At 44.1% G+C, this 23,398-nt stretch overlaps 1 protein-coding gene across 1 annotated transcript in view; it reads left to right on the forward strand.

The window, feature by feature from the left end:
- Window positions 1-37: 37 nt before the first annotated feature.
- zzef1 (zinc finger, ZZ-type with EF hand domain 1) overlaps window positions 38-23,398 on the forward strand; it is a 34,486-nt gene continuing 11,125 nt past the window's right edge. The window contains exons 1-52 of the mRNA XM_067607464.1: window positions 38-588; window positions 1,265-1,409; window positions 1,539-1,733; window positions 1,900-2,083; window positions 2,232-2,431; window positions 3,118-3,328; window positions 3,504-3,620; window positions 4,105-4,283; window positions 4,517-4,615; window positions 4,720-4,811; window positions 4,916-5,061; window positions 5,379-5,484; window positions 5,767-5,985; window positions 6,628-6,719; window positions 6,881-7,107; window positions 7,221-7,354; window positions 7,430-7,500; window positions 7,592-7,706; window positions 8,237-8,402; window positions 8,671-8,792; window positions 8,886-9,008; window positions 9,179-9,348; window positions 9,444-9,525; window positions 9,620-9,821; window positions 9,922-10,055; window positions 10,184-10,424; window positions 10,559-10,638; window positions 10,735-10,825; window positions 10,915-11,401; window positions 11,521-11,685; window positions 11,925-12,044; window positions 12,134-12,295; window positions 12,594-12,726; window positions 13,707-13,845; window positions 13,967-14,132; window positions 14,232-14,494; window positions 14,732-14,904; window positions 15,063-15,258; window positions 15,359-15,522; window positions 15,639-15,919; window positions 16,193-16,367; window positions 16,487-16,619; window positions 16,708-16,934; window positions 17,309-17,617; window positions 17,703-17,803; window positions 17,924-18,059; window positions 18,310-18,669; window positions 18,811-18,954; window positions 19,151-19,319; window positions 19,464-19,562; window positions 19,722-19,887; window positions 20,918-21,068. Coding sequence (XP_067463565.1) covers window positions 175-588; window positions 1,265-1,409; window positions 1,539-1,733; window positions 1,900-2,083; window positions 2,232-2,431; window positions 3,118-3,328; window positions 3,504-3,620; window positions 4,105-4,283; window positions 4,517-4,615; window positions 4,720-4,811; window positions 4,916-5,061; window positions 5,379-5,484; window positions 5,767-5,985; window positions 6,628-6,719; window positions 6,881-7,107; window positions 7,221-7,354; window positions 7,430-7,500; window positions 7,592-7,706; window positions 8,237-8,402; window positions 8,671-8,792; window positions 8,886-9,008; window positions 9,179-9,348; window positions 9,444-9,525; window positions 9,620-9,821; window positions 9,922-10,055; window positions 10,184-10,424; window positions 10,559-10,638; window positions 10,735-10,825; window positions 10,915-11,401; window positions 11,521-11,685; window positions 11,925-12,044; window positions 12,134-12,295; window positions 12,594-12,726; window positions 13,707-13,845; window positions 13,967-14,132; window positions 14,232-14,494; window positions 14,732-14,904; window positions 15,063-15,258; window positions 15,359-15,522; window positions 15,639-15,919; window positions 16,193-16,367; window positions 16,487-16,619; window positions 16,708-16,934; window positions 17,309-17,617; window positions 17,703-17,803; window positions 17,924-18,059; window positions 18,310-18,669; window positions 18,811-18,954; window positions 19,151-19,319; window positions 19,464-19,562; window positions 19,722-19,887; window positions 20,918-21,068 — 8,976 coding nt within the window. The 5' untranslated portion in view covers window positions 38-174. The remainder of the gene's footprint in view (window positions 589-1,264; window positions 1,410-1,538; window positions 1,734-1,899; window positions 2,084-2,231; window positions 2,432-3,117; window positions 3,329-3,503; window positions 3,621-4,104; window positions 4,284-4,516; window positions 4,616-4,719; window positions 4,812-4,915; window positions 5,062-5,378; window positions 5,485-5,766; window positions 5,986-6,627; window positions 6,720-6,880; window positions 7,108-7,220; window positions 7,355-7,429; window positions 7,501-7,591; window positions 7,707-8,236; window positions 8,403-8,670; window positions 8,793-8,885; window positions 9,009-9,178; window positions 9,349-9,443; window positions 9,526-9,619; window positions 9,822-9,921; window positions 10,056-10,183; window positions 10,425-10,558; window positions 10,639-10,734; window positions 10,826-10,914; window positions 11,402-11,520; window positions 11,686-11,924; window positions 12,045-12,133; window positions 12,296-12,593; window positions 12,727-13,706; window positions 13,846-13,966; window positions 14,133-14,231; window positions 14,495-14,731; window positions 14,905-15,062; window positions 15,259-15,358; window positions 15,523-15,638; window positions 15,920-16,192; window positions 16,368-16,486; window positions 16,620-16,707; window positions 16,935-17,308; window positions 17,618-17,702; window positions 17,804-17,923; window positions 18,060-18,309; window positions 18,670-18,810; window positions 18,955-19,150; window positions 19,320-19,463; window positions 19,563-19,721; window positions 19,888-20,917; window positions 21,069-23,398) is intronic.

Genomic DNA, 23,398 nt, shown 5'->3' on the forward strand with positions numbered 1-23,398 from the left:
ACGGACGTTTCAGCCAAGTTGACGTACAGTACGTCAATGCGGTAGTAGAGTGAACAGCAAGGCTCTAGCTGTAGGTTAGACAGGTCTGTGTACAGACCGGTGCAACCGTTTCAAAACTGACACCCTGTAGGCCGCAGAGATTCTTTGGAGAAGCCCTAGGTCGGTGAAACAAACATGGGGAACGCAGAGAGTGGCTGCGGCGGAGGCAGCGGCGACGAGGAGGACGTAGAAACGGAGAGCCCCGGCTTCGCGGAAGACAGTCCGGCCTCTGCGGCCACAGGCGTCGGTGTCGGAGGCGGTGGAGGCTCCGGTTCTGGGAGAAGCGGAAGAGGATCGAATAGCCTGCCAGTGCACACCGGTGGACCACCCAGCCCCGGTGTCCTCTTAGAGCAAGTGAAACTGAGAGAAGCAGCTGCTCGTATTAGCGACTCAGGGGTCGCCATTCAGGAGTCTGTCCTGGCCGGGAATGAGGGTGTCCTGGTCCGGTGGCTGGAGGACCGGTTAAACCGAGGAGAAGAGTCTGTCAATGTGGAACAGTTTTGTGAGATGTTGGAGAGTAGAGATGCCCCGAGAGATGAGTGTGAAGAGGTATAAAATGTGAAAGCCAGAGAAAAATCAAACCCACAAGTGATTTAAAATGCCATGTCTATCCTTGTCATGTCTGTCACAGGTAGGAGGATAGATTATAGCTGCTGGCTTGTCGTTTTATGATGAGTGATTTGTGAGATCATGAGAGGGGCAGACATGATATCATGTAATCTGTTTACTAGTCTTAGTGGTAAACAGTGAATCAAAAAATGAGCTGTCATTGTCACCTTTGTTTGTCAGGTTTATTGTCAGTGGGGTTTTACTTTTGGCCTCTTGTGGCAAAACATGCTCCTTTGTTGTCTGTTGGCTGACATTTGTTGTTTAACCAAAGGTCACAGATGAATGGGTTAACCAATGAATGTGCACTTTAGTCTGCATTTAGCTTTGTGTGGCTAGACATGGAATGCCACTGCTATGCTTTAGATACCACACACAGCATTAGTTCATTAAAAAACCCACCCGCAAGAGCATTCAGAGTTTGACCTATAACCTGCCCCTTTCTTTGCAAAAGTTGTTAAAAGGACATATATATATATATAACTCAATAATAAACACTAGAGGCAGAGAATATAGAAGAATACCAACTGTTGCCCCATCATTTGTAACATGTTTGTAATGGTGCACAGGGAAGAGACATAAAACGTCACAATGTGTACTGTCTTTGTCCCCATGTCAGGCCTTCGGACAGTTTGATGCAGAGGGGGATGGGGTGGTGGATGTAGAGAGCATGCTGATTGCTCTGAAGAACTCCAATGGAGCTAATCTACAGGGAGAGCTGAGTCATGTGATAAGACAGCTACAAGCGTGCTCCCTAACCCCAGGTATGAGATGGATGAATTTCTTTACTGGAATGAACATGAGTAACTTTATTTGAAAAGGAATTGTCAACAGGTGGCAGATGAGTTTACCCTTAATATCAATATTGCACTTTGCTCTTATTGTTTCCACAGGTTTTGTTGACATATTCTCCAAAACCAAAGACCGGTTAGGGGCGCATGCCTCTAAGATCCTCAAATACTTACACAGGAATCGTATTCCCAGCAGTGCCATCCCTTTCCCTATTTTAGAGGGCTACAACAGCATCTGCACCATGAGGTCCAGTGTGGTCCAGGACTACTTGGAATTCCTCTTGCAGAAGGAGAAAGGTGAGTACCACAGCTCAGGATGTGCAGAATAAGTGGTTGTGAATGTTCTCCGTTAGATTTAAAGCATACAGTATGGAAACACTGAAGACATATTAAGCAGCGCATCTCTCTCCCCCTGCCACACAACTTTCAGACAGTTGTCCTAATCTGCATTTGTTTCTTTCAGATTTAGATATTCAGTACAGAGCAGAGTTGGACCGTGATCCAGAGGTGGACAAGGTCAAGGTGGTCACACAGTGCTACAGCACAATAGAAGCTTCATCCAATGTTGCTGATATTTACAAGATGACAAATGGCGAAACTGCATCTTTCTGGCAGTCGGACGGCAGTGCACGCTCACACTGGATAAGGCAAGGGCGTCTGCTCTGTAATATGTGACTCAAGGCTTTGCAGCTGATTGTCATGTGTGCCTGTTTTTGTGCCTGAATTGCAGGGTTTTTGGACCCTGCATATATGATCGATTTTAAAGGTGGAACCTTGTATCTTTTCTGTTTCCAGGTTAAAAATGAAACCAGATGTGGTTTTGAGACGTCTGGCCATTGCCGTGGCTTCTAATGACCACAGCTACATGCCTCAGCTGGTTTCGGTTGCTGTGGGGAAAAACCGGCGTTCCCTGCAGGAGATCAGAGATATCCGCATCCCCAGCAATGTCACAGGCTATGTAGCACTCTTGGAGAATGCCAACATCACACACCCCTGTGAGTCACCATCTGTCAGTCTGTCTGATTAGTTGAGTGTTCATTTATCATTTAGCGTCACTGTAGAGAAACTGTTTTTCTCGTTTGCACCCCTCTGATAAAGACAGAGCAGGGTGTGAACTACAGAGGAGCATCCCCTAAGTTCATAACTATTTGACTTTCACTTTTGGATTCACACATGCATGCTGCCACAAGCCTAGGAATAAATCCAGCTAGCATCCAGGGATCCAATCCAGGGATCTAGCCACACAGGAACTAGGCTAAAACTCACAAACTCAGTTTTTTCCAGGAGACATATCAATGAGAATAACATCAATTGAGAATCTATTGAGGCAAGCAAGAACCGACAGCCAAATATTAGCAGAGGTTTAGATGATGGTGACAAATGCAGCACTGTAGTTTGTGGCTCTAACTACATGCTGAATCGGTCACAGCGCTGTATTTTTTAAATGATAATGTACTTTGTGAGTGTGAATTATCTTCTAGATCACAATGAGCAAAGAGAAATTCATCATTCAGCTTTGCATTACCTTCTAATGGTTATAAGTAAAAGTGAAAGTTTGTTGGGGTTTTTTGTGGCTCCGGTAATCAACATCCTCATCGTCATGTAATTCTCAGAGGGTTATGGCATTTTCGCATGTATTCCATCACTCTGCTAACCACATTGTCTCATCACCAAACCCCAGACATCCAAATCAACATCAAGCGGTGCCTGAGCGACGGATGTGACACACGGATTCATGGCTTAAAGACGCTAGGATATCAGATTACCAAGAGTAAAGAGGTGTCTGTTTCGGATGCTTCAGCCATCTGGTACCTGTCTCTCCTCACCTCCTTGGTCACCGCCTCCATGGAGACCAACCCTGCACTTGCTCAGACTGTCCTCCAGAGCACACAGTAAGACACACCACTACTATTGTATGTTTCAATTCTTATTGCAGTGAGTCAGTCGTGGCGATTTGTCCAGTGCTTGGGTTCTGAGAGGTGTTTTTTTTTGTGTGTGTCTGTCTCTCTCTCTTTGTCTCTTTTCTCTCTTTTTTTGTGTTTCTCTCTTCTCTGTTTCTCTCTCTAGAAAAGCCTTACGGCACATGCCACCGTTGGCCCTAACACCATCATCCACAGAGTTCCCCAAGTTCTTCTCTTTGAATATACTGGAGGAGGTGGATGGATTTCTTCTCAGGATAGCAGAGTAATGACCTGCCGGGATTGCATCAGCACACTCACCTGTCAATGCCACACTGAGCTCATAATGCTGACGTCATCGCAATGAAAACAGGCTAAAATCAAAGTATTGATTCATTGCGGTGATGAGTATTTGGATGTAGCGTTAATTTGAATTCCATTATACTGGAGAATTGGTAGATGAAAAACAAATGTTAAAGTTGGTACATGCTAGTTCAGAAGCTCAGCAGGTGTGAAATGTTTCAGGATTGATAATTCTGGGTCTTTTTCACTCTTTTACATTCAGCTTTGTATCGATTGCACTTAAAACCAAGTGTAGTCACAGATATATTCTCAGAGTTTCAGAGTCAATGAGTGTATATTTGAAAATTATGACCATGTATGAAAATTGATTTTTATACTTAGATGGCAAAAAAACAAAAAAACCTTGGCACTCTATGCCTAAAAACACCCCAAAACTAACTTGTGTTTGTGTCTTTGTTCCTATGTAGCTGCTGTGTGAGCCCTGATGCAGAACTAACCCTCCTGGCCTTCGCTCTGGCCAGAGGCAGTGTAGCAAAAGTGCTCCAGGCCCTGTCCTGCATCAGCGACCATTTAGAGGCCGAGTACAAGGCCTCCTCCCTCATCACCTCTATGGCCTCCGTTAGGCTACGACTACTCTATCGCAATGGTAATGTGACCAGTCCTCCTTTACTCTTATTCACATGAGGACATCTGAAGTCAATGATCTAGAAGAGAAAGTTCAGGGAGGAGATGACATGATAAATCTGTTACAAAGTTGCTGTGCAGTGTGGTGATTATTGCCTCCCAATATAAGAATGAGTTATAACCTGCATGGCAAATGATCAAATTATTATTTGTGGTGTCATAGCAAATGTCATAATTATTTATGTCTCATTACAGGGAAGTCCCTCCAGCTGCACTTACAGGCTTGTGATGTAAAGAGTAAAGAGGAGAAATCAGGACCAGAGAACATGCTCACAGAATCCTCCACTGGAGACGGTACAAGTCAAAAAATCCTCATTCAACAAGAAAATCTCAATGCAGCTTTGGCTTAACTATGAACATGCCCTCAAGTGTAACTGGATGCTTTTGTTGCTTTGTAGGTTTTCTCACCGAAAGCGGCAGAAAGAAGGCCAGTGTGATCCTGTCAACAGAGGACCAGAGCAACTTCCAGGTCACTCAGATGAAGATCAAAGTGAGGCTCCATTTGATCTCACCATTTTACTGACAAAGTTGATAACAGCGACAGCGATGGAGCCTTACCGTATGTAACCCTTATTCGCTGTTTTGTGTGATAAGGTGCGAAAAGGAGCCATTGGAGCAAAATGCGGCTTGGTGTTTGCGTACAAGGAGGAAGACCCTTTTGATGCTGAGAAACATTTCAAGAGGTTCAAAAAGTATGACGCGTGGGACCACAAGGACTACAAAGAGTTTGTACAAGACAAGTAAGTAGCTGTGTGAGAATTATTACTCCTGATATTTCAATGTGCTTATGATCTTGATAAACAAGCCAATGAACCCTTTATAAGAGATGACAGCTGTGATTACCAAATAAAAGTACTGGTGTTGAAGAGTACATGTGGCTAAATGTATTACATGCAGGTCAATGTAGCACCGCAATTAACCATGTACTCTAATAAGACAGTGCTAGGCAGTAGTATAGTTAGTTTTTCTGTGTTATGGATACCCCTCAGCAGTATGGGGGCCTTCCTTAGTTGTTTATGTGAATGGCTGACACACCATGCTGTCACCTGACCCGCAGTGTGAGGATTCCAGCACAGTCCGAGGATGAGCCGATTGGCTGGTTTGAGCTTGAGGATGACTGGAATGATGTTGAGATCAAGCTGCAACAGTGTCGTGTTGCAAAGGTACACACTGCATTCACTTCAAACTAAAACATATTTTTTTCCTTTATTCTATATTTACATATTTGAACCTCGTTATTTAACTTTTGTGTTTTGTAGCTCAACCAATGACTCCATAACAGTGTTGTCTTACTTACATTATGCTTTTATGCCACCAGACATTTTGTTATTTAGCATTCAGGACTTCCAAAATGAAAATAAAAATACTCCTGCTACTCACTAAGTAGTTAAAGGACATTAACGAGTCACCACAACTTTTCTTCCTATGTGTCCTTGTCTTTCCAGTTCCTGATGGTGAAATTCCTGTGCACCAGGCAGGACTCTGCTGAGCGCCTTGGGGTGCAGTCCCTCAGCTTCAGTGGCTACCTTTGCCCTGGGGCAGAGAGGCTGGGAGACCTGGATGACCTCAGTCCAGAGGGAGAGAACTTCGACCGTGATGCTGTCACTGGCCTTTGTCTACTAAACAAGACCCTATTCTTCATCCAACAGCTTACACGAGATATGGTAGCTAATTATTTAAATATCAGATCTATATATATGTATACATATATATGATATTAGTATACATTAATATGGTTACCATGAATCTATACCTGAAAACATGGCAAGCTTAGCTTCTATTCTATACATTGCATTATACAGTATATTGTGTGTAAGCATGTTATATTTGAATTGTTTTATGGCACAACACTACACAAGGACTAATGGTGACAATGGCTGATGGTGGAATAAAAGAAAGATCAATCACTTTAAAATGATCTCACATTAAACTACACCAGCAAGAGAGATGGAGGACAAGTAGAAACTTCTATTTTGTGACATTTGAGAATTATTAGCATTAAACATACTAAACTCTGGTATGAGATAGACTATGCTAATATCTTCACTATGGTCTTGTTTCCTCAATTTGGTAAACTAACTAACTTGTTTATGTTTGTTTCTTTACTCATTCCTTCATTCATTCATTCATTTATTTATGGTAAGTAAGCCTGATCACTTGTAGCCATCAGAGGACATTGCAAAATCTCCCTAAACAGCACTGCTGAACTGTTGTGGGTGAAATTTTGTAGCAAGAACATAACATGGGTTGTCCTGTTTTATTGTTGAAGACTGTCTTCGAGTTTTCCGCTCTCTGCATTTCTGCAGGATGCCTCTCACTTCAAGCAGAAGTATCTTCTTGACTTCAGTGGTCTCAACTTGAATCTCTTCTGGAACTTCTACAGTAAACTCCGGACGATGTGAGTAGTAGTACAGTCACTGCTGTTTTTTGTATCCACACGTTCACTGCAGCCATTACTACAGCAATAATGACCATTTTTGACGCGATCAGGCTCAGTGGTCCGTAAGTGGGAAACATCCAGACGTATGAAGGGCTCACCTGTAATTGTCTGTGTCTCAGTGAGGGAGAGGACGTGTTGAAGAGCAGAGTTCTTCTGCTCCAGTTGATGCAGAACTGTTTCCCCATGCTGCCCAACCCATTGGAGCTAGGGGGGCCAGAAGAGAGTAGAGGGCCAAATGAGGGAGCCACAGCAGCAGCAGCAGCTTGCCCATCCACGTCCAGCAGTGCAGAGCCTCTGAATGACTCTGTTAGGGCCGTCTGGGAACTGTACACTCACCTCTGCCACGGTAAGAACCTTTCAGCTTTTCATGCTATGACTTCTTGGGCAGTGCTTAGTTGATTTGTAACAATTTTTGTGAAAATCTATGTAGTGACAATATCAGCGATGTTTATGTTTCAGTTGTGGATGGTCCAGAGGGTGAGACATTAGTGGAAAATGCTCTGCGCAGGGAAGCAGTCAAGGCCATTCTCAATGGAGCAGCTGTTTTCTTTCCTGATAAACACGTCAGACGGGACAAGCTCTTCCACATGATGGTGAGTAAACATGATGGTGAGTGGGTTCATTTCAGTTTTAACTTTAACTTTAATTTTGATTTTTATCTTTTGCAGAAAAATATTACAGAAGAAGATCAGCCAGAGTCAGTGAAGGTGACATTTGAATCACTCTGTAATTACTTCAGGTAAGCATACTGTAGATATACAAACACATCATCATGTTCTCATACACATCTAGATCACAGTGGATTAGCAGCAGCTGTTTTCTCCACGCAGTGACCAGGATCCAAGTGGCCTTCTCCTGCTCCCGCCTAAAGGAGCTCCCTCAGACTTTGACATCAGCCCTATACTGTCAGTGATGGAGACGCTGCTGTTGGTAGCAACAAGAGAGGTGAGACCGCGCACACACACACACACACACACACACATACATGTTGTCATAGGTCACTTTTGGGGACATTACATACACTAATATTAATTTTCCTGGAGACTAACCCTAACCCTAACCATAAGTTTAACCACTGACCCATAAATCAATGTTTTACCAAATGGGGACATGACTTTTGTCCCCTGTTGGACAAGCCGTCCCCAATTAACTAGTTTGAAGTCAGAAATTTGTCCCCGAAAGTAGCCTATGACAGGCCCACACATTTGGGGACACGGCTTTTGTCCCTACTTGGATAAGCTGTCCCCAGTTAACTGGTCTTGAGTCTGAAATGTGTCCCTGAAAGTAGGCTAAGTCAGACCAGACACACACACACACACAGATTAATGATGGAAATAACAAAGCAAGCTAATGGCCTATTGAATAATATTATTTACTCTTTATCACCATCCCTCGCTTGTTTCATTTTTCCACTGAAAATTAAGTGAAATCACTTGTTTCTATCTACTAATATTCAGCTGTCTGTCATCTCTCAGTGTGAGGTTATGATGGTGGATGAGAGTGGTGGAGCCAGCAGGACGGTGTTGCTGTCCTTGTTCTGGGCTCTGCAGGGCAGTCTGCTCTCCTGGTGCTACCTGCAGCTCAAAGGAGGAGCCTCCACCCCTGTTGCCATGGACCTGGCCAGAGACATCCTACTAAAATGTGAGACATGGTGACAATATTACATTACTGACAAAAAAATGACATTCCAACAGCTTCTTTTTTTAAAGGGCAGATTCTGTGTGTTCATTAGGAGAGCACACAGTGATCACTCAAGTGTTGGAGTCCAAGAGATCAAAGAATGTTTGAATTACATCTTGTTGCATAATGATGCGGTGCACACAAGACTAGCATTCATCTTTAATAAGCAGACAAAAGGATATGCTTTCAGAATGTCTAAATGATTCATTTCACCCTGCTCTCTCAATAGATGTGGATCAGTTCTTGGGAAGCATCAAGACTATACTTGGTTCCCTGCTGGAGAGATACACTGGTGCTGAAATCACTAACAAACTAGGCAGCTCCATCCTTGCCACAGTCTTCAGGCAACTGGTAATACAATCTTGTGATGTTTGAATCGCCTTTTTGTGCAGTTGTAAAGTTGAACATGCTGAATGAATGTAATGTTTGTTCTGGTCCTGGCAGATGGTCTTCCTCCTGGAGCTGTGCCCTTTGGACATCCCTCACAGTCTGCTGCTGAGGAGTTTCTCCTCTCTGGTCGAACTACTCAAAAGTCTAGCCAGTGACACTGGAGACATCTTTTCCAAGGTCAGTTTGTCGTTGTGTTACAGTGCTCTAAGATTTATTCAGCCTCCCATCCCACTGTATGAGTATGAATGTAGAAGTGAAAATGCAGACCAGTATTTGGGGTGTATAGGGCTGTAAAGTACAGTAACACCACTGCAACAAGTATTAACTGCATACGCTGTCACTGACAGGTGGATCAAGAGAGCTGGCACCAACCCCAGCAGCCTGTGGTGCTGAGGACCTGGAACATGGAGTCCCCTCACAACTATGAGAATAGCCGCCATGAGACCAGCATCTTTGCCTGTCCTGGTGCTACCTCCTTTGAGGTGGAGTTTGACGAACGCTGTGAGACAGAAAAGAGGTGACTAATGTAAAATATTAGATATTTAGATTTTTTTTTTTAAATCCCCAGTGAGGATTTTAATCACCCATCCTCTATGCTTTTCATATTCATAGATACGACTACCTAGAATTCACAGATTCTAGAGGTGGAAAAGTCCGCTATGACATGAAGGTTGGAACTGAGAAGTGGCCAAAGGTAGGAAACGGGAAACCACTGGATTTCCACATATTAAACACTGTTGTTTCTTATTGCCTTTACATGGATATTGTTTTTCTTTGCTTCATTTTAGAAGGTGACTTTTGACGCAGGCCCTCAGCTCCAGTTCCTCTTCCACTCTGATAGCAGTAATAATGAGTGGGGTTACAAGTTCACAGTGACAGCCCTGGGTCTGCCAGACATCACCATTTCTTGGATGTCAGACCTGCAGCTGCTAGTAGCTCGCTTGATGGGTCGTCTTGCCTCCAGAAACCTGGCACTGAAATCCCCTCATGGTGAGACTGTTCGCTCAAGAATTACAATTTCACTCAAGCATTTTTTAGAGCCTTAATGATTTATTGAATGCTGATATTTTTGGGTTGCTGTCTATTCCAGAAATCCGCACTTTAAAAGAGCTTCCACCAGGGAATATGTCCCATGTTCAGTCTTCGCCTCTGTGGAAACCCATCCTGCGACACGGGTTGTGTGAAACAAGAGACGTGGATCGGACAAAAACAGCCACAGTCCAGGTATGGTTAATTCTGCTTAATCCAGTCATGTACAAGTCGCATTCTCAGGCTCACGTTATCTCATTGTTTAATAATGACTTCAGTTATCAGATAATGTTCTAACACTTTATGGTTTTTCTGTGTGGTAGACAAATACATGGACTCTTGATGAGTTAATGAGCTTCCTGGAGGACTTTGCCCGTTGGAACCCTTCCCAGGAACCAACAGACAGTGCAACAGAGCTGATGAGGACCCTCATGCAGTCCTGTAGAAAACAGTCAATGAGGAATGAGATAGCCGCTGGGTCAAAGACAGACCAAGCTGTGAATGCCATTTGGGCGGCCATGGTATACCACACACCAGCCCTCAATCATGCCCTGAAAACCTTTGGTAATGCTTGGCTATAATCAGTGGTCATAAAGCAAAAGTTTCTTGCTTTATTTCATGATCATTTTGCATGGTATATTGACTTTGTTGACTCACACAGTGGTTTTCTCTCTTTTGTTTTGTTTATGTATGGGTAGTTAATCAGGACTGCAAGTCATGTCTCAGTGAAGACTTTGTGCAGGCGTATTCACTGGCAGACAGCATCAGAACATGGATGGTGAGTATTACTGACAGGATTTATATCTGTTGATTATCTGCTGCTGAATTTATATATGATCATGTCACTGAACTGTTGGGTTCTTTTTTCTGTCAGTTGGAGATGAAGCAGAGATACTTAGTTGGCAAAATGACTGTTTCTGATGAGAAGGAAGGAGGTTCTGATGAGGTTACTATGGAGACACTAGGTGAGTAGGACTCCAGCTAAAGTAATGCCAATGTTCTGTTATTATCGTAATATTCTTTTGATGACTTGTGATCTTTTCTTTCTCTTTAGCTGAGATGTGCATTGAGAAGAGCCTCTTGCTGTTCAGATTTTCCCCTTGTGGAGTACCGTGCCAGGACAGTGACTCTTCCAAATCTGCAGAGGGCAGCAATACTCCACTCCTTCGCTCAAGTTCAATATCAGAAGGGGACTTCCAAGCCAGTTCCTCGCTCGGACCTCAGACGTCAGGGTCTGATGAGGGCGGTGAGGCCAAGGCAGGACAGAGCCAGCCCTCCAGTTCTCAAGTCCAAAACTCAGCTTCCTGTGGGCACAGCAGGCGGGGTAACAGAGGCTCCACAGAGAGTCTCTCATCTCAGCCGGGGGAGCCAGCCTCTCCTTCCGCCTTCCCCCGTAAGGCCCCATTCAGCCGGGCACGCCTCCGCCTCCTGTCCTGCCGCTCTATAGAAGAGCCCCGCATGACCCCCTCCGTCAAGGATCGTTACCCAATACTCAAACACATCTTAAACTTTATACGGGACCAGGCTCTCACAACGGCAAGGTGACTGACCTGCAGTTTTCTATTCGTTGATGCAGAATAAGACTTGTTTGCATTTTGTAATTGTCATTTGTGTAACTCTTACCATACAGGGTTAAATAATCTGATTCTTCTTCCTGCAGCATTCTGCAGACCTTATCGCTGAACAAAGCCCAGGCTGTGAGTGTGTGCAAGGTCCTGGAGATGGTTCAGCAGTGTTTGCATTCCCTGGGAAAGCCCCACCTCTTCCAAGCCCCCTGCATCCTGTTCCTACAGGAACTGCTAGCATGTCAGAAAGACTTCACCAGGTACTCATGTAGAAAATGTTTTCAGTTAATCTGCTCTGGCTAAATTTGTGTCTCTTTGGAGATTATTGTTAATATTCACCAATATCAATTTGACTGTTTAAGATGCGTATATGAATATCAGATCAAATTTGAGAGGCAAACAGGTTTAGATTCCATTTCTACACATGTGAACATGCTGACATATAACTGCGCAGTAGCATTTCACTCAATATTTATTTTTTTTGCTTTGCCTTTTTCAGTTATTTCTCACAGTTGTCAGACAGTGGGCAGAAGCTAGGAGAAGAAGTGAGGCGCTCCTACCATCAGCTGGTGCTCATGCTGGTTGAGGCTGTACAAGGATTTAGTAGCCTCAATGAGAAGTAAGCTCACAACCCACTGACTATATTCAATGGTCAAGTCACAAGTCTGCACGCAGTGATGTAAACTGACCCTCATCACCTCTCCCCAGAGCCCTGCTACCAGCCCTGTCTTGTGTGCAGACCTGCTTGTTGCATCTTCTAGACATGAGCTGGGAGGTACACGACCTTCCTCTCTTCCTGAACATCAAGCTTCCTGACCTCCTGCTCAGCATGTCCCAGGAGAACATTAGTGTTCATGACATTGCTATCAGGTAATATTAGACCCATATCAAAAAATAAGACACTGCCCAGTGGAGCTGTAGACCTCTGTTGTGTTCTTTTACACAATTTTAGCAATTACTTTAAAAAGGTCTTTTAGACGTGCTCCGCAGATAGGCTTTGCTTATTGATAATAATTGCGAAGGCTAGCAAAAGACACAAATTCCATTTTTACAAGAAGTCGCAACTGCTTTATGCTTCATGAGTCCTTTTAAAATCTCTTACGAGATCTGTGTCCCAGCCACTGAAATAGCTTGACTGATTACTTTTGTGGTTTAAATTGATCTTCAGTCAATGGACAGAGGAGGATGAAATTGCAGACTACAAGAAGAACCAGGAGTGGATGGATGAGTGTATGGACGGGATGTTTGAGAAGTGGTATGACAAAATCGATGAAGAGGACTCCATGGAGGACAGAAGAAAGGTACATCACAGTGCATAAAAGACAATGCAATCATTAGCAAACAAGAAAAATTGTCTCATTACTCAGCTGTCTGGGGAAAAATGGTTTCAATCAATGTTTAACCTGACTGGCCCCAAGTGCTTCGCTGCTCTCCGTTTTCTTCCCTGTACAACCCAATAATACAGCAGATACAGTCCTGCAGGTTACACATTTAATGACAACTTGCCATTTAGTAAAGAGAGATGTTGTAATATTAATGGATATGTTTAACATCTGTTGTCAAGGTTATGAAAGTGTCACATTCTAATATTTTAAAGGGAAACTTCAAGTTTTTACACATCATAGTCTGTTTACAGGTGTTGGAGAGTACTGCTGCATAATATGTGAAAAAAAGTTGTAGAAAGCTTTTTGTGGCTCCAGAAGGAGTGTATGAAATCTGATAAATTGACTCAAGGGATGTCACCTGAGTCAGCATCGGTTGGGGTTGAAGACAGGTTTGAATTAATGAAAAAAATCTGGGGGGGTTGAGTTAGAAAGAAGTGAGGTTACCAGACCTCTGTAGCCTGCTCCGCATCTCTGCTTGAGGCTACATTAGCCACTACTAGCATAACTTGAATGTCTGGCTGAACTGCCCGCAGACAAGTATTGTGGGTGATGTAGGCCAGGTGTGCCAGGTTTTGATATGGAATTAAAAATATGATCTCCCTGGTTGTGTTAAACTAGACAAACCCACACAAACACATATACACAAAAATGGTGAATATTGCGGTAGATACTATAATATCTATTTCCTGTAGGAATTTGGCCCAATCTAAAAAAATGTAAGATGTAAGTTTGGTAAGCTGTAAAGTAAACATTTGTTAAGCAGATGATTGAGGCAGGATCTTTGCAAAGGTTTGCTAAGCAGTGGTGTGAAAGTTATCAGTTTTATCATTTTATCAGTTGATGTTAATACTGTACTTTATGTATAATTGTAATAATTAGCCTGGTTCTATCCACAGATGCACATGTTTATTGCACGCTATTGTGACCTGCTCAATGTTGTGATCTCCTGTGATGGCTGTGAGAGGATGGCACCTTGGCACCGCTACCGATGTCTGCAGTGCATGGATATGGACCTCTGCAAGACCTGTTTCCTCAGTGAGCTCATACAATCCACTATACTATATGAACAGTCACACTGAGGGAACTGTTAGCCCAGCATTTAGAGTAACAGAGGGTAGTTGCACCAATAAAAGCATCAGTCTGTGTTTTTAACCAGGTGGCGCCAAGCCTGAGGGCCATGAGGATGACCATGAGATGGTGAACATGGAGTACGCCTGTGATCATTGCCAGGGGCTCATTGTAGGCAGCAGGATCAACTGCAATGTGTGTGAAGACTTTGACCTGTGCTTCGGTTGTTACAATGCAAAGAAATATCCCGACAGGTACACATTTTAAAACTAATACTGTTGCCACATACTTGGATTTCAGTGGTTTACCAATGAGTGAAGAACTCAATTATTGTTTAACAATTCCACCTCCAGCCACCTGCCCACCCATCGGATCACAGTTTTCCCCATGGTGACCATTCGAATCAGTGACCGTCACCGCCTGATCCAGCCCTACATCCACAACTACTCCTGGTTGCTGTTTGCTGCTTTGGCCCTCTACACTTCAGAGCTGAGCAGTGAGAAGCAGATAGATGGAGAGTCTTTGGACAGCAGCACCTTGAACCAGGCCTCGGCCCTGCAGACATGTTGTTCCCAGCTCATCACTGATTGCTTGTTGAAAGGGCAGACTGGCAAAGGTAAATCTAAACCAAAATATTACTTAAAATGCAAAATTGGACATGGGAGAGATATGTTTCCTCTGTCATTTCATTTTCACACATATATTTGATGAACTCTGGTACAACTATGCATCTTATAACCACACTTTGGTTATAAGCATTTTTCAAAATTACACAGGTGTCACATGGTATCTCAAATTCTGCTAATCTATATTTGTTAATCTTTTGTCCTTTCTGGCGCTGTTCTCCACATAGGGCTACGTTCCTCAGCATTGCTTGCTCTGCTGTCATCCAATGAATCAGCTTCTGATAGCGAGATTTGTCCAGTCTCTCCCGAGTCCTCCCAGGAGCTCAGTACGGCCACTGACACCTCCTCTCTCCCTGGCAGCACTGCAGCGATCTGCTCCCCGTCATCTCCCAGAGACAAGGTGAGGAACAACACTCATGTTATAAGAAAATATGAAGGCTGTATGATCACTGTTGTGGGGTTGGATCATTACAGTGGCAACACAGTATTTAGTAGTTCAGGAGCTCATACTGTTCAGGCTGTCAGTGCACTGAATTATTGTCATCCTCTCACTACTAGAGTAAACCATCAGGAAAGGAAAAGAAGGCAAAGGAGGTGGGATCTCCTCCCCCTGCTCCTACAGAGATGTTGTCACCCCCAAGCATTGGAGAGTGGGAGAAAAGGAAGCTTGTTACCCAAGACACCCTGGACTCTCCCAGCCTCAGCCAGACGCCTTCTGTGTCCAGCGAGGACCCTCTCTCTCCTGTGGTCCGACGTAAGTACTGAGACTACCTCCATCAGACTGAATGGTTCATTAGTGGTTATGACTAGCACATAGCTGTCTGGATTAATCTTGGTTTTTTTACCATTCTCAGCCTCAGAGTCTGGTCCAGGAACAGTCAACTCTCCAACATCAGACATCGTCAAGGAGCCAGATGAGAGGCTGCCCCAGATTCCCCTCCAGGAGCATGTGTTCTCAGAGTGCTCCAGAGAGAGGATCCTGGGACTTCTAGCTGCCATGTTGCCACCAGCCAAACCAGTATGTGAAACTAAAGACCAGTTTTTAGGATTAAGATTCTATGTGACATGTAATATTAAGTAGTGACTTTGTTGACGTACACTAAAATATGCACACTGTCTTTTTTGTATCCTCAGGGCAGCACCTTGTCTCTGCCCAGTCTGAGCTCCATCCTGCCCCAGCTTTTCAGGGCAGTCATTTCCAATGCTGGCTCTCTTAACGAGACCTACCACCTCACCCTGGGACTACTGGGCCAGCTGCTGCTCAGAATCCCTCCAATGGAGGCCGACACTGCCGTCACAGAGGCCCTGGCTGACAAATATGAGATGCTGACACAAGGAGAGGCAGCCACTTCTGACACTCAGGGCTGGAAGACCACTCAGCTGCTCTTCAGCCTGGGGGCCGTTTGTTTAGACAGGTACCAAGGAAGATATTGTAGTTAAGATGGATAGATCCATTTATCCCATTAACTCCACCATAGTGTAATAAATCATGTACTAACAGATGTAGAACTGGAGATACTGGTCGTATCTTTTACCTCTGAAATCTTAATTGAAAGAAAGGTATTTCTTTAGATGTTTGCAGTTGTTTTTGTGCTATTGATAACTGTTGAAACATTTGCCACCCATCAGCTGTTATTGCTATTTTGAACTCTAAATAGTCTTTTATCTTTATTTTTTGTGTTTTGCAGTCGTATTGGTCTGGACTGGGCGTGCACGGTGGCAGATATTTTACACAGCCTGAATGCTTGTCCTGAGTGGAGCACAGTCATCGCTGCCTTCACCGATCATTGCGTTCAGCAGCTGCCACAAACTCTGAAACGCACCAACCTCTTCACCCTGCTGGTGCTGGTGGGCTTCCCTGAGGTAGGTAGAAGTACATACTACTGTATAGAGTTGTGCACTGTAAACGCTTATACCATGGTATAATCTGAGTGTGCTCCCTGACTCTAAGCCAAGTCATGACTCCTCTGTGTGCCTGCCAGGTGCTGTGTGTGGGCACCCAGACAGTGTTCATCGACAACGCCAATGAACAGCACAACATGATCCTGCTGAAACACTTCACAGAGAAGAACCACGCTGCAGTGGTGGATGTTAAGACACGCAAGAGGAAAACAGGTTAGTGCAGTAGTAGCACCTGAACAGCATTGCCAGTGTTCAGAAATAAACATGGAATTAACCCTCTGTGCTTCCCCCTCTTTCATAGTGAAGGACTACCAACTCATCCAGTCTCAGGATTCCACTACAGCCGGCCTCCCAGGGCAGTCTGAGGACCAGGGCTCCCCAAAGACCCTGCTCAGCCGCTACCTGAGCAACTTCACCTCCATCATCAGTCACCTGCTGCAGACCAGCCAGGACAATGGCTCTCCTGATGCTGTGGAGGCTTCCTGGGTTCTGTCCTTGGCTCTTAAAGGTCTCTACAACACACTGAAGGTACCTGCCCTGAAATATGCAAGCATCTGATGCAACTTTACAACATTACAAATATTATTGTCATCAACACACCATGCATCAGTGCCTCAGTGGTGCTTTGTTGTGTGTCATTGTGACCAAAGAGTGTGTAGGTTTTAAACAAACAAACAGTAGTTGATTTATTCCTCTTTAGTCTGGTGAGGGGCCAGGGTAGGTCCACTGGCCCAGTGTTTGGTGAAAATGAAATTCAGCCCTTAGTATGATGTATTTCATGACCACGCGAAAATTTGAGATGTGGACATCTGTATCTGGATCTAGGCTAGGAGTAACTGGCGTAGATGATGTAAAATGACTCCAGAGGTAGTTTTCTCATTCAATGTCATCCTCTTGTGTAGAAGCATGGAGTGGAGCAAGCTCAGGAGGCCATCCAGCAGTCAGGATTGACCCAGCTGCTAGTGAGGAAGTGCAGCAAGGGGACAGGCTTCAGCAAGCTATGGTTGCTGCGAGATCTAGAGATTCTCTCCATCATGCTGTACTCCTCCAAGAGGGAGATCCATTCCATGGCCCAGGACCCTGAGCGAGACCAAAGAGAACAGGATAAGGAGCACGACTCGGATCACTCCAGCAGCTGCGCTGACGACACAGACATCAACAAGCCCGACCCCCTAGAGGGTCTCGATGAGGAGACAAAGATTTGCTTCCAGGTGATGAAGGATACAATACCACTCATAATACATTTAGCAAGATAAAGTAAGATGTAGTAATCTAAAGTTCCTCTTTCAAATGCAGATCACCCACGATGCCTTAAATGCCCCTATGCCCATCCTGCGAGCCATGTATGAGTTACAGATGAAGAGAACTGACTCCTTCTTCCTGGAGGTGCAGAAGAGGTCAGCATTAAGAATTTCTTTTCAATTTACTCTCTTCATATGATCCACCATGGTAAAGGTCATATTGTACAATCAAATACTACCTCTCTGTTATGTGTTGTTCCTTTGTGTTTTTTCCAGATTTGATGGAGAGGAGATAAAAACAGATGAGACAATCCGTACATTGGCTCAGAAGTGGCAACCTACCAGGCGGCCGCGCTCTGAGGAGAGGAACACCAAGGCCGTGGACACTGACATGATTGTGGTGTCCTGCGTGGTGAGTTGTATAAGGATGTGCTCTCAAATGGCATATGTTATAAATTGACAACTACATTACACAGAGGTGTTCAGTCACTGCTTTGTTTAGCTGTTGCAATGTCAAAAAACACAACTTAAGAATGGCTGCTTGGGACATTACAAATACTAACATTACTATCTATGACAAGAAGAGATAAAATACAATGAAAAATAGTTTGGAGGCAATGTCAATACTCTGATTTATCCCTGTCACCTCCCTCCTCCCACAGTCTAAACCCAGTCACTGTGAAAAGGCCACAGAGGAGATCAATGTAGTAGCCCAGAAACTCATCACCAATTCAGAGACTGACTTGCAGCTCAGCTATGCGAAACAGAGGCGTACCAAAAGCTCAGCTCTCTTGCACAAAGAATTGGATGTGCGCAGCAATCGGGCAGTTCGTCAATACCTGGTGAAGGTCAACCAGGCCATCGCCACACTGTACGCCCGCCACGTGCTGGCCTCACTGCTAGCGGACTGGCCTGCAGAGGCGGCGTTGAGCGAGGAGGCCCTGGAGCTGAACGGTGCCTCACACATGGCCTACATCCTGGACATGTTAATGCAGCTGGAGGAGAAGCCGCTCTGGGAGAAGGTGGGCAAAAAGGGAGGAGCATGTGGAGTTGTTGTGTTGTGTTGCTGTTGGTAAATGAGAGTTTGTCATGTATGGAAAGGGGACAAAATGTGATTTGCACATATGAAATACATTGGAGGTGTTATGTGTATTACCAATCAGATTCTCCAGAGGGTGCTAAAGGGTTGCAGCCAGAGTATGCTGTGCAGCCTGTCTCTCACTGCTTGCCAGTTCATGGAGGAGCCAGGGATGGCTGTGCAGATCAGGGAATCCAAACACCCGTATGACAACAACACCAACTTTGAGGTGGGTAAACCGCCTTTTTTGTTTATCTTCTTGTTTGTTTCCTTCTTTTAATCATCAGCCACCATAACTGAAGGTCACTGATCTTTATTAAGATTAAGGTTAGGGTTATGTATGCAATGATGTTTTACATTTTGAGCTCATTTACGCCCGTATGATATGCAAATGTTGTTTGTTTCCCATTTTCCTCTCTCTTCAGGATAAGGTGCACATCCCAGGGGCCATCTACCTGTCAGTAAAATTTGACTCCCGCTGCTACACAGAGGAAGGCTGTGATGAGCTCATCATGTCCAGCAGCAGCGATTTCCTCCAGGATCTCCACAACTTCAGTGGCTCTCCTCAGAAATGGTCTGATTTTGAGATCCCCGGTGAGGAACATTTATAAAAGTCTTTTGTTAATTTTCTACTCCAAGTGTAGGCATCTGTGTGCGTGCATTTGAAATCATTTGACTGTCAAATTAATGTTGAAATCATGTTTACCAGCATGTCTACTCTGTTCGGGTTTCTTTCAGGTGATACCCTGTACTACAGGTTTATGTCAGACATGAGCAACACAGAGTGGGGCTACAAGTTCACCGTTACAGGAGGTCACAGGGGACGCTTCCAGACAGGTACAGACGCACACTTGTCGTATGTTTGTGCGAACCGTCTTCACAGTTCCTTTTGGGGAGTAACTCCAACTGCTTAGTACAATGCAGAATAATCTCAAAATGATTCCTTAGATTAGTCAGGTTGTCAGCTTCTGTGCACTCTTTCTTGTCTTTAATCAGGTTTTGAGATACTGAAGCAAATGTTAGCCGATGACCAAGTGCTCTGTCACCTGCCACTGTCTGACATCTGGGAGTGGCAGGTGGGCGTGGCCTGTCGCCAGACTGGGAACCAGAGACTCAAAGCCATTCACTTGTTGCTCCGCCTCCTGCAGTGTCAATCCCAGACGTAAGAGTTCAGTCTTGCTTATAGAATTCTGTCTTTTTCCTTCTGATTATTATCAATGCTACACAGACTATTTCTGCCATCAGTTAAATCCATTTAAGGGCTTTTTTCTCAATCGGCTTCTTAGTTTGAGCACTGTATACATGAACACACTGTTATTTCTGCCAAAGTTGGAATGGTTTTGGTTATTTAACATTTGAGATTTCTGTTTTTCTTTTTTTTTTCTCTGTGCTCTTGGCACTGGCTTAAAGTTGGTTGGTCACTGTTAATCATTTCTGAGGAAACCACACCCACGCAGTCCTGGTGAAGCAGATTAGCTGAGTTTTGTAGTGTTAAACTCTAAATAACACCTAAAGATTTTATTTTTAACTTCGATTGTTGCTTATTTAGTAATGGATATGTTAGGGCTTTTAAGACTGCGGCTTTATCTTGTCATGTTGAGACATCCAAAGTAATGTACATTATCATTCTCACTTGGGTTCATCCACCAGTACACATTTTACCTCAGCAGTGTGTTCTGTGACTCCAGGGTTTGCATAAAAGCTTTTATGTCCAGGTAGTCACCACGGAAATGAGGCACAGGATGTGTTTTGATATTTGCATGCGTGGCAGACTGATTCAGCTACCATGTGGTCACATTGACAACATGATACAATTTATGAGAAGGTAGTGCTCACACAGATAGCAAACACACATCATTAAATATAAAATGTTGTTTAACTGAACTTGCATACATAGCGGTCTATACTTCTCAATGGAAAAGTGCAGAGAGCATCTCAGACCACTGTAAAAATGTGTGTCATGATACTGCACTTATCAGTATTAACAACATCCTACAAATATTCATTTTCTTTTATTTATGTATTTATTTATTGTGCTCTATCCCCACATCAATTTGAACAACCAAGGCTACCATTGTTTCTGTTTCAGCCACAGCTTTAGTTTGCTTTTCTCAAAATCAAACTCTCTATTGTCGTGTTTTGCCTGTGTACATCTGTGGGTCTGTCTAACTATTGATTCGTGTGCACTCCAGAGCCTGTGAGCTGACGCTGCTGCGACCTCTGTGGCAGCTCTTTATGTCTATGGAAAACAGCCTGAGCCAGGATCCCACCAGTATCACTGTGCTGCTGCCTCTACACAGAGCGCTCACTGAACTCTTCTTCATCGCAGAGGCCCGTGCCATCGTGAGTGACGCACGCACACACACACACACACACACACACACACACACACACACACACACACCAAGAAAAGCATGCAGGTCAGATAAACAAAACAGGCCACATCTGATAATGTATAGACATTGTTGTTAAAGGTGGAGGTGTGGCTAAGTGACATTTTAGGTATTTATTTTGTAGTGTTGGTATTTGTGCTGTGATGACTGCGTTATTGACTTTGTAGGTTAAATATCAAATAGATTCAACAAGGTTGGTTGTGTAGAAACCATGTTTTAGTCTGCTTTCCTTTGAGACTTCTAGTCTGTTTTCTTTTCTTTTGATAAAATATTCAGTATGAGGTAATTTGAATGTAATAGTGAGAGTAAAATTTACTCAACACTTTATTCTTTGCCTCTGTCTCTCTCTGTCTTTACCCGTTTCTCTGTGAGATGAGCATGTTTTTCCTCGTCCCACCTGCTTTCTGCTGGGCTCGGGGCCAAAGCCCAGCCCTGCCATCTGCCAGAAGCACAGTGCCACACTGGCTCCCTGCAGACTGATTGGGAGAGGAAGAGATGCTATCCATTTTGTGATGTGTATGGGCTCTTTCGCTCTCTCTTTCTCTTTCTCTCTCTCTCTTTCTCTCTCTCTCTCTCTTTCTCTCTCTCTCTCTCTCTCTCAACTGTGATGAATTATTAATTAAGAGAAATCTCAAGGATTATGAGCATGCCGTCAGCCAGGAGTTTCCCATCTGTAGACGCGATTGAACAAGACAGTCCCTGCAAAGCACTGCCTTCCTTGTTCCCTTCAGGTCTAGCCGGCGAGGCCTGAGGCTGCTGATCTGACAATAAAATTACATCAGTCGACTTGTCACTGAGGAAGGATTTCATGCTCCCATCTGTACCCACTGAGTGTTGTTGTATGTGAGGGAGAACGAAATGGTCAGGTGGAGCAGTACGTGTCAACAAACATTGGGGGGCAGTAGCAGCACTGAGCCATTTTGCCTGGGATGCCCTTCAGGCACACGCTGCAGCACCTCCATCCAGCAGAATACCATCATAGAGCATTACCTGTCTTTTAGCAACACCACTCAGATGTGTTTTCTGCAGTAGTTTTTCACCTCCAGCTCCTCAACTTGAAATAGTCTGAAATTAGAGATAGGCCTACTTTAATGGAAATGCTTTACACAAGGCCGTGCATATTCATTCACTAAACAGCAAAATGCTTTGTTGGTCTTTGAAAAAATACAAACCTGCTACTGCTTGCGGCAGCTGTCACAGTGAGTGGTGGATGTGGTGTGTATTCATAACAAGGTTAGACCAACAACTCTGCTGTGCACCGTCTAGATTGGATATGTTGTAACTACACTATTTCAGGACTGCTTCTGGATTTTATGATGAGCCAACTTCCTAGGCAGGACTGCTCTGAGGCTGATAAAACGGGGAAAAATCACAATTTACAAAACCTCTTTGAGAGCTGTAAGTGTCATTGCTCTACCTACAACATGGCGCACCATCAGTCACTATCTTCCTAAAAAGTAAGGATTAGTGTAGTAGACTTAAGTTGGTGACTCTCATGTCATGTTGACATATGAGCTTAACTGCAGTGATGACATACAGCTTCATGTTGACACTACTGTAAAATCATGGGAAGCTAACGAGCGACTGGACACACAATGTATTCCTCTGTGGCCGTATTAGATCTGAGCCTTGAACCAGCATATTTGAAAGGCTAAGTAGCAGGTGCTGTTCACATTTCAGCTTTAGTCCTCATTCTTCACACGCACACAGAGTTCATGGCCAGGTCCACTGAGATTCAATGAACTCTCTACCCCAGGAAGTGAAAGTTATATTTAGAAATCAAAACGGTATGTCATGCACTACTGACTGTACAAATCGTCCTAGGATGTTCCCCAGCATAAACATTTGGGGTGCTATGAGATGGATGGTGGGCCAGGGCTCTGGACTGTGTCTTCAGCACTGTAAAAGCTCCATTTGGCCAAACTCAGCCCATTTAGCCTCTATGTAGTCTTATCTGTGTTCCCCACCTCCTTGTGCTTATGTAACCTGAGGTACGTCTCTCCCGTAGGACTTTAGTGGAAGCGCTCTTCAGTTTGTTTATAATTTTGAATGATTTTTCCAACATTCCACAGTTCAGTTTGATGCTGAGATGGAGATGAAGAGTGGTAAGGGAACCAGGCCTCATTTATAACTGAATGTATCCCTTATGTAACCTCTTAGGGTAGTATGTCTCGGGAAGTTTCTTTGACAGTTATCTGGCCTGTGAGATTATCTGTGTTTCTGTGCACGCTGCATTTTCGGAATGCGGCAGAAGTTGACCTTGTTACCAACCTGTGATGT

The sequence above is a fragment of the Thunnus thynnus genome, chromosome 13 (genome assembly GCF_963924715.1).
Source record: "Thunnus thynnus chromosome 13, fThuThy2.1, whole genome shotgun sequence".
Lineage (NCBI taxonomy): Eukaryota > Metazoa > Chordata > Actinopteri > Scombriformes > Scombridae > Thunnus > Thunnus thynnus.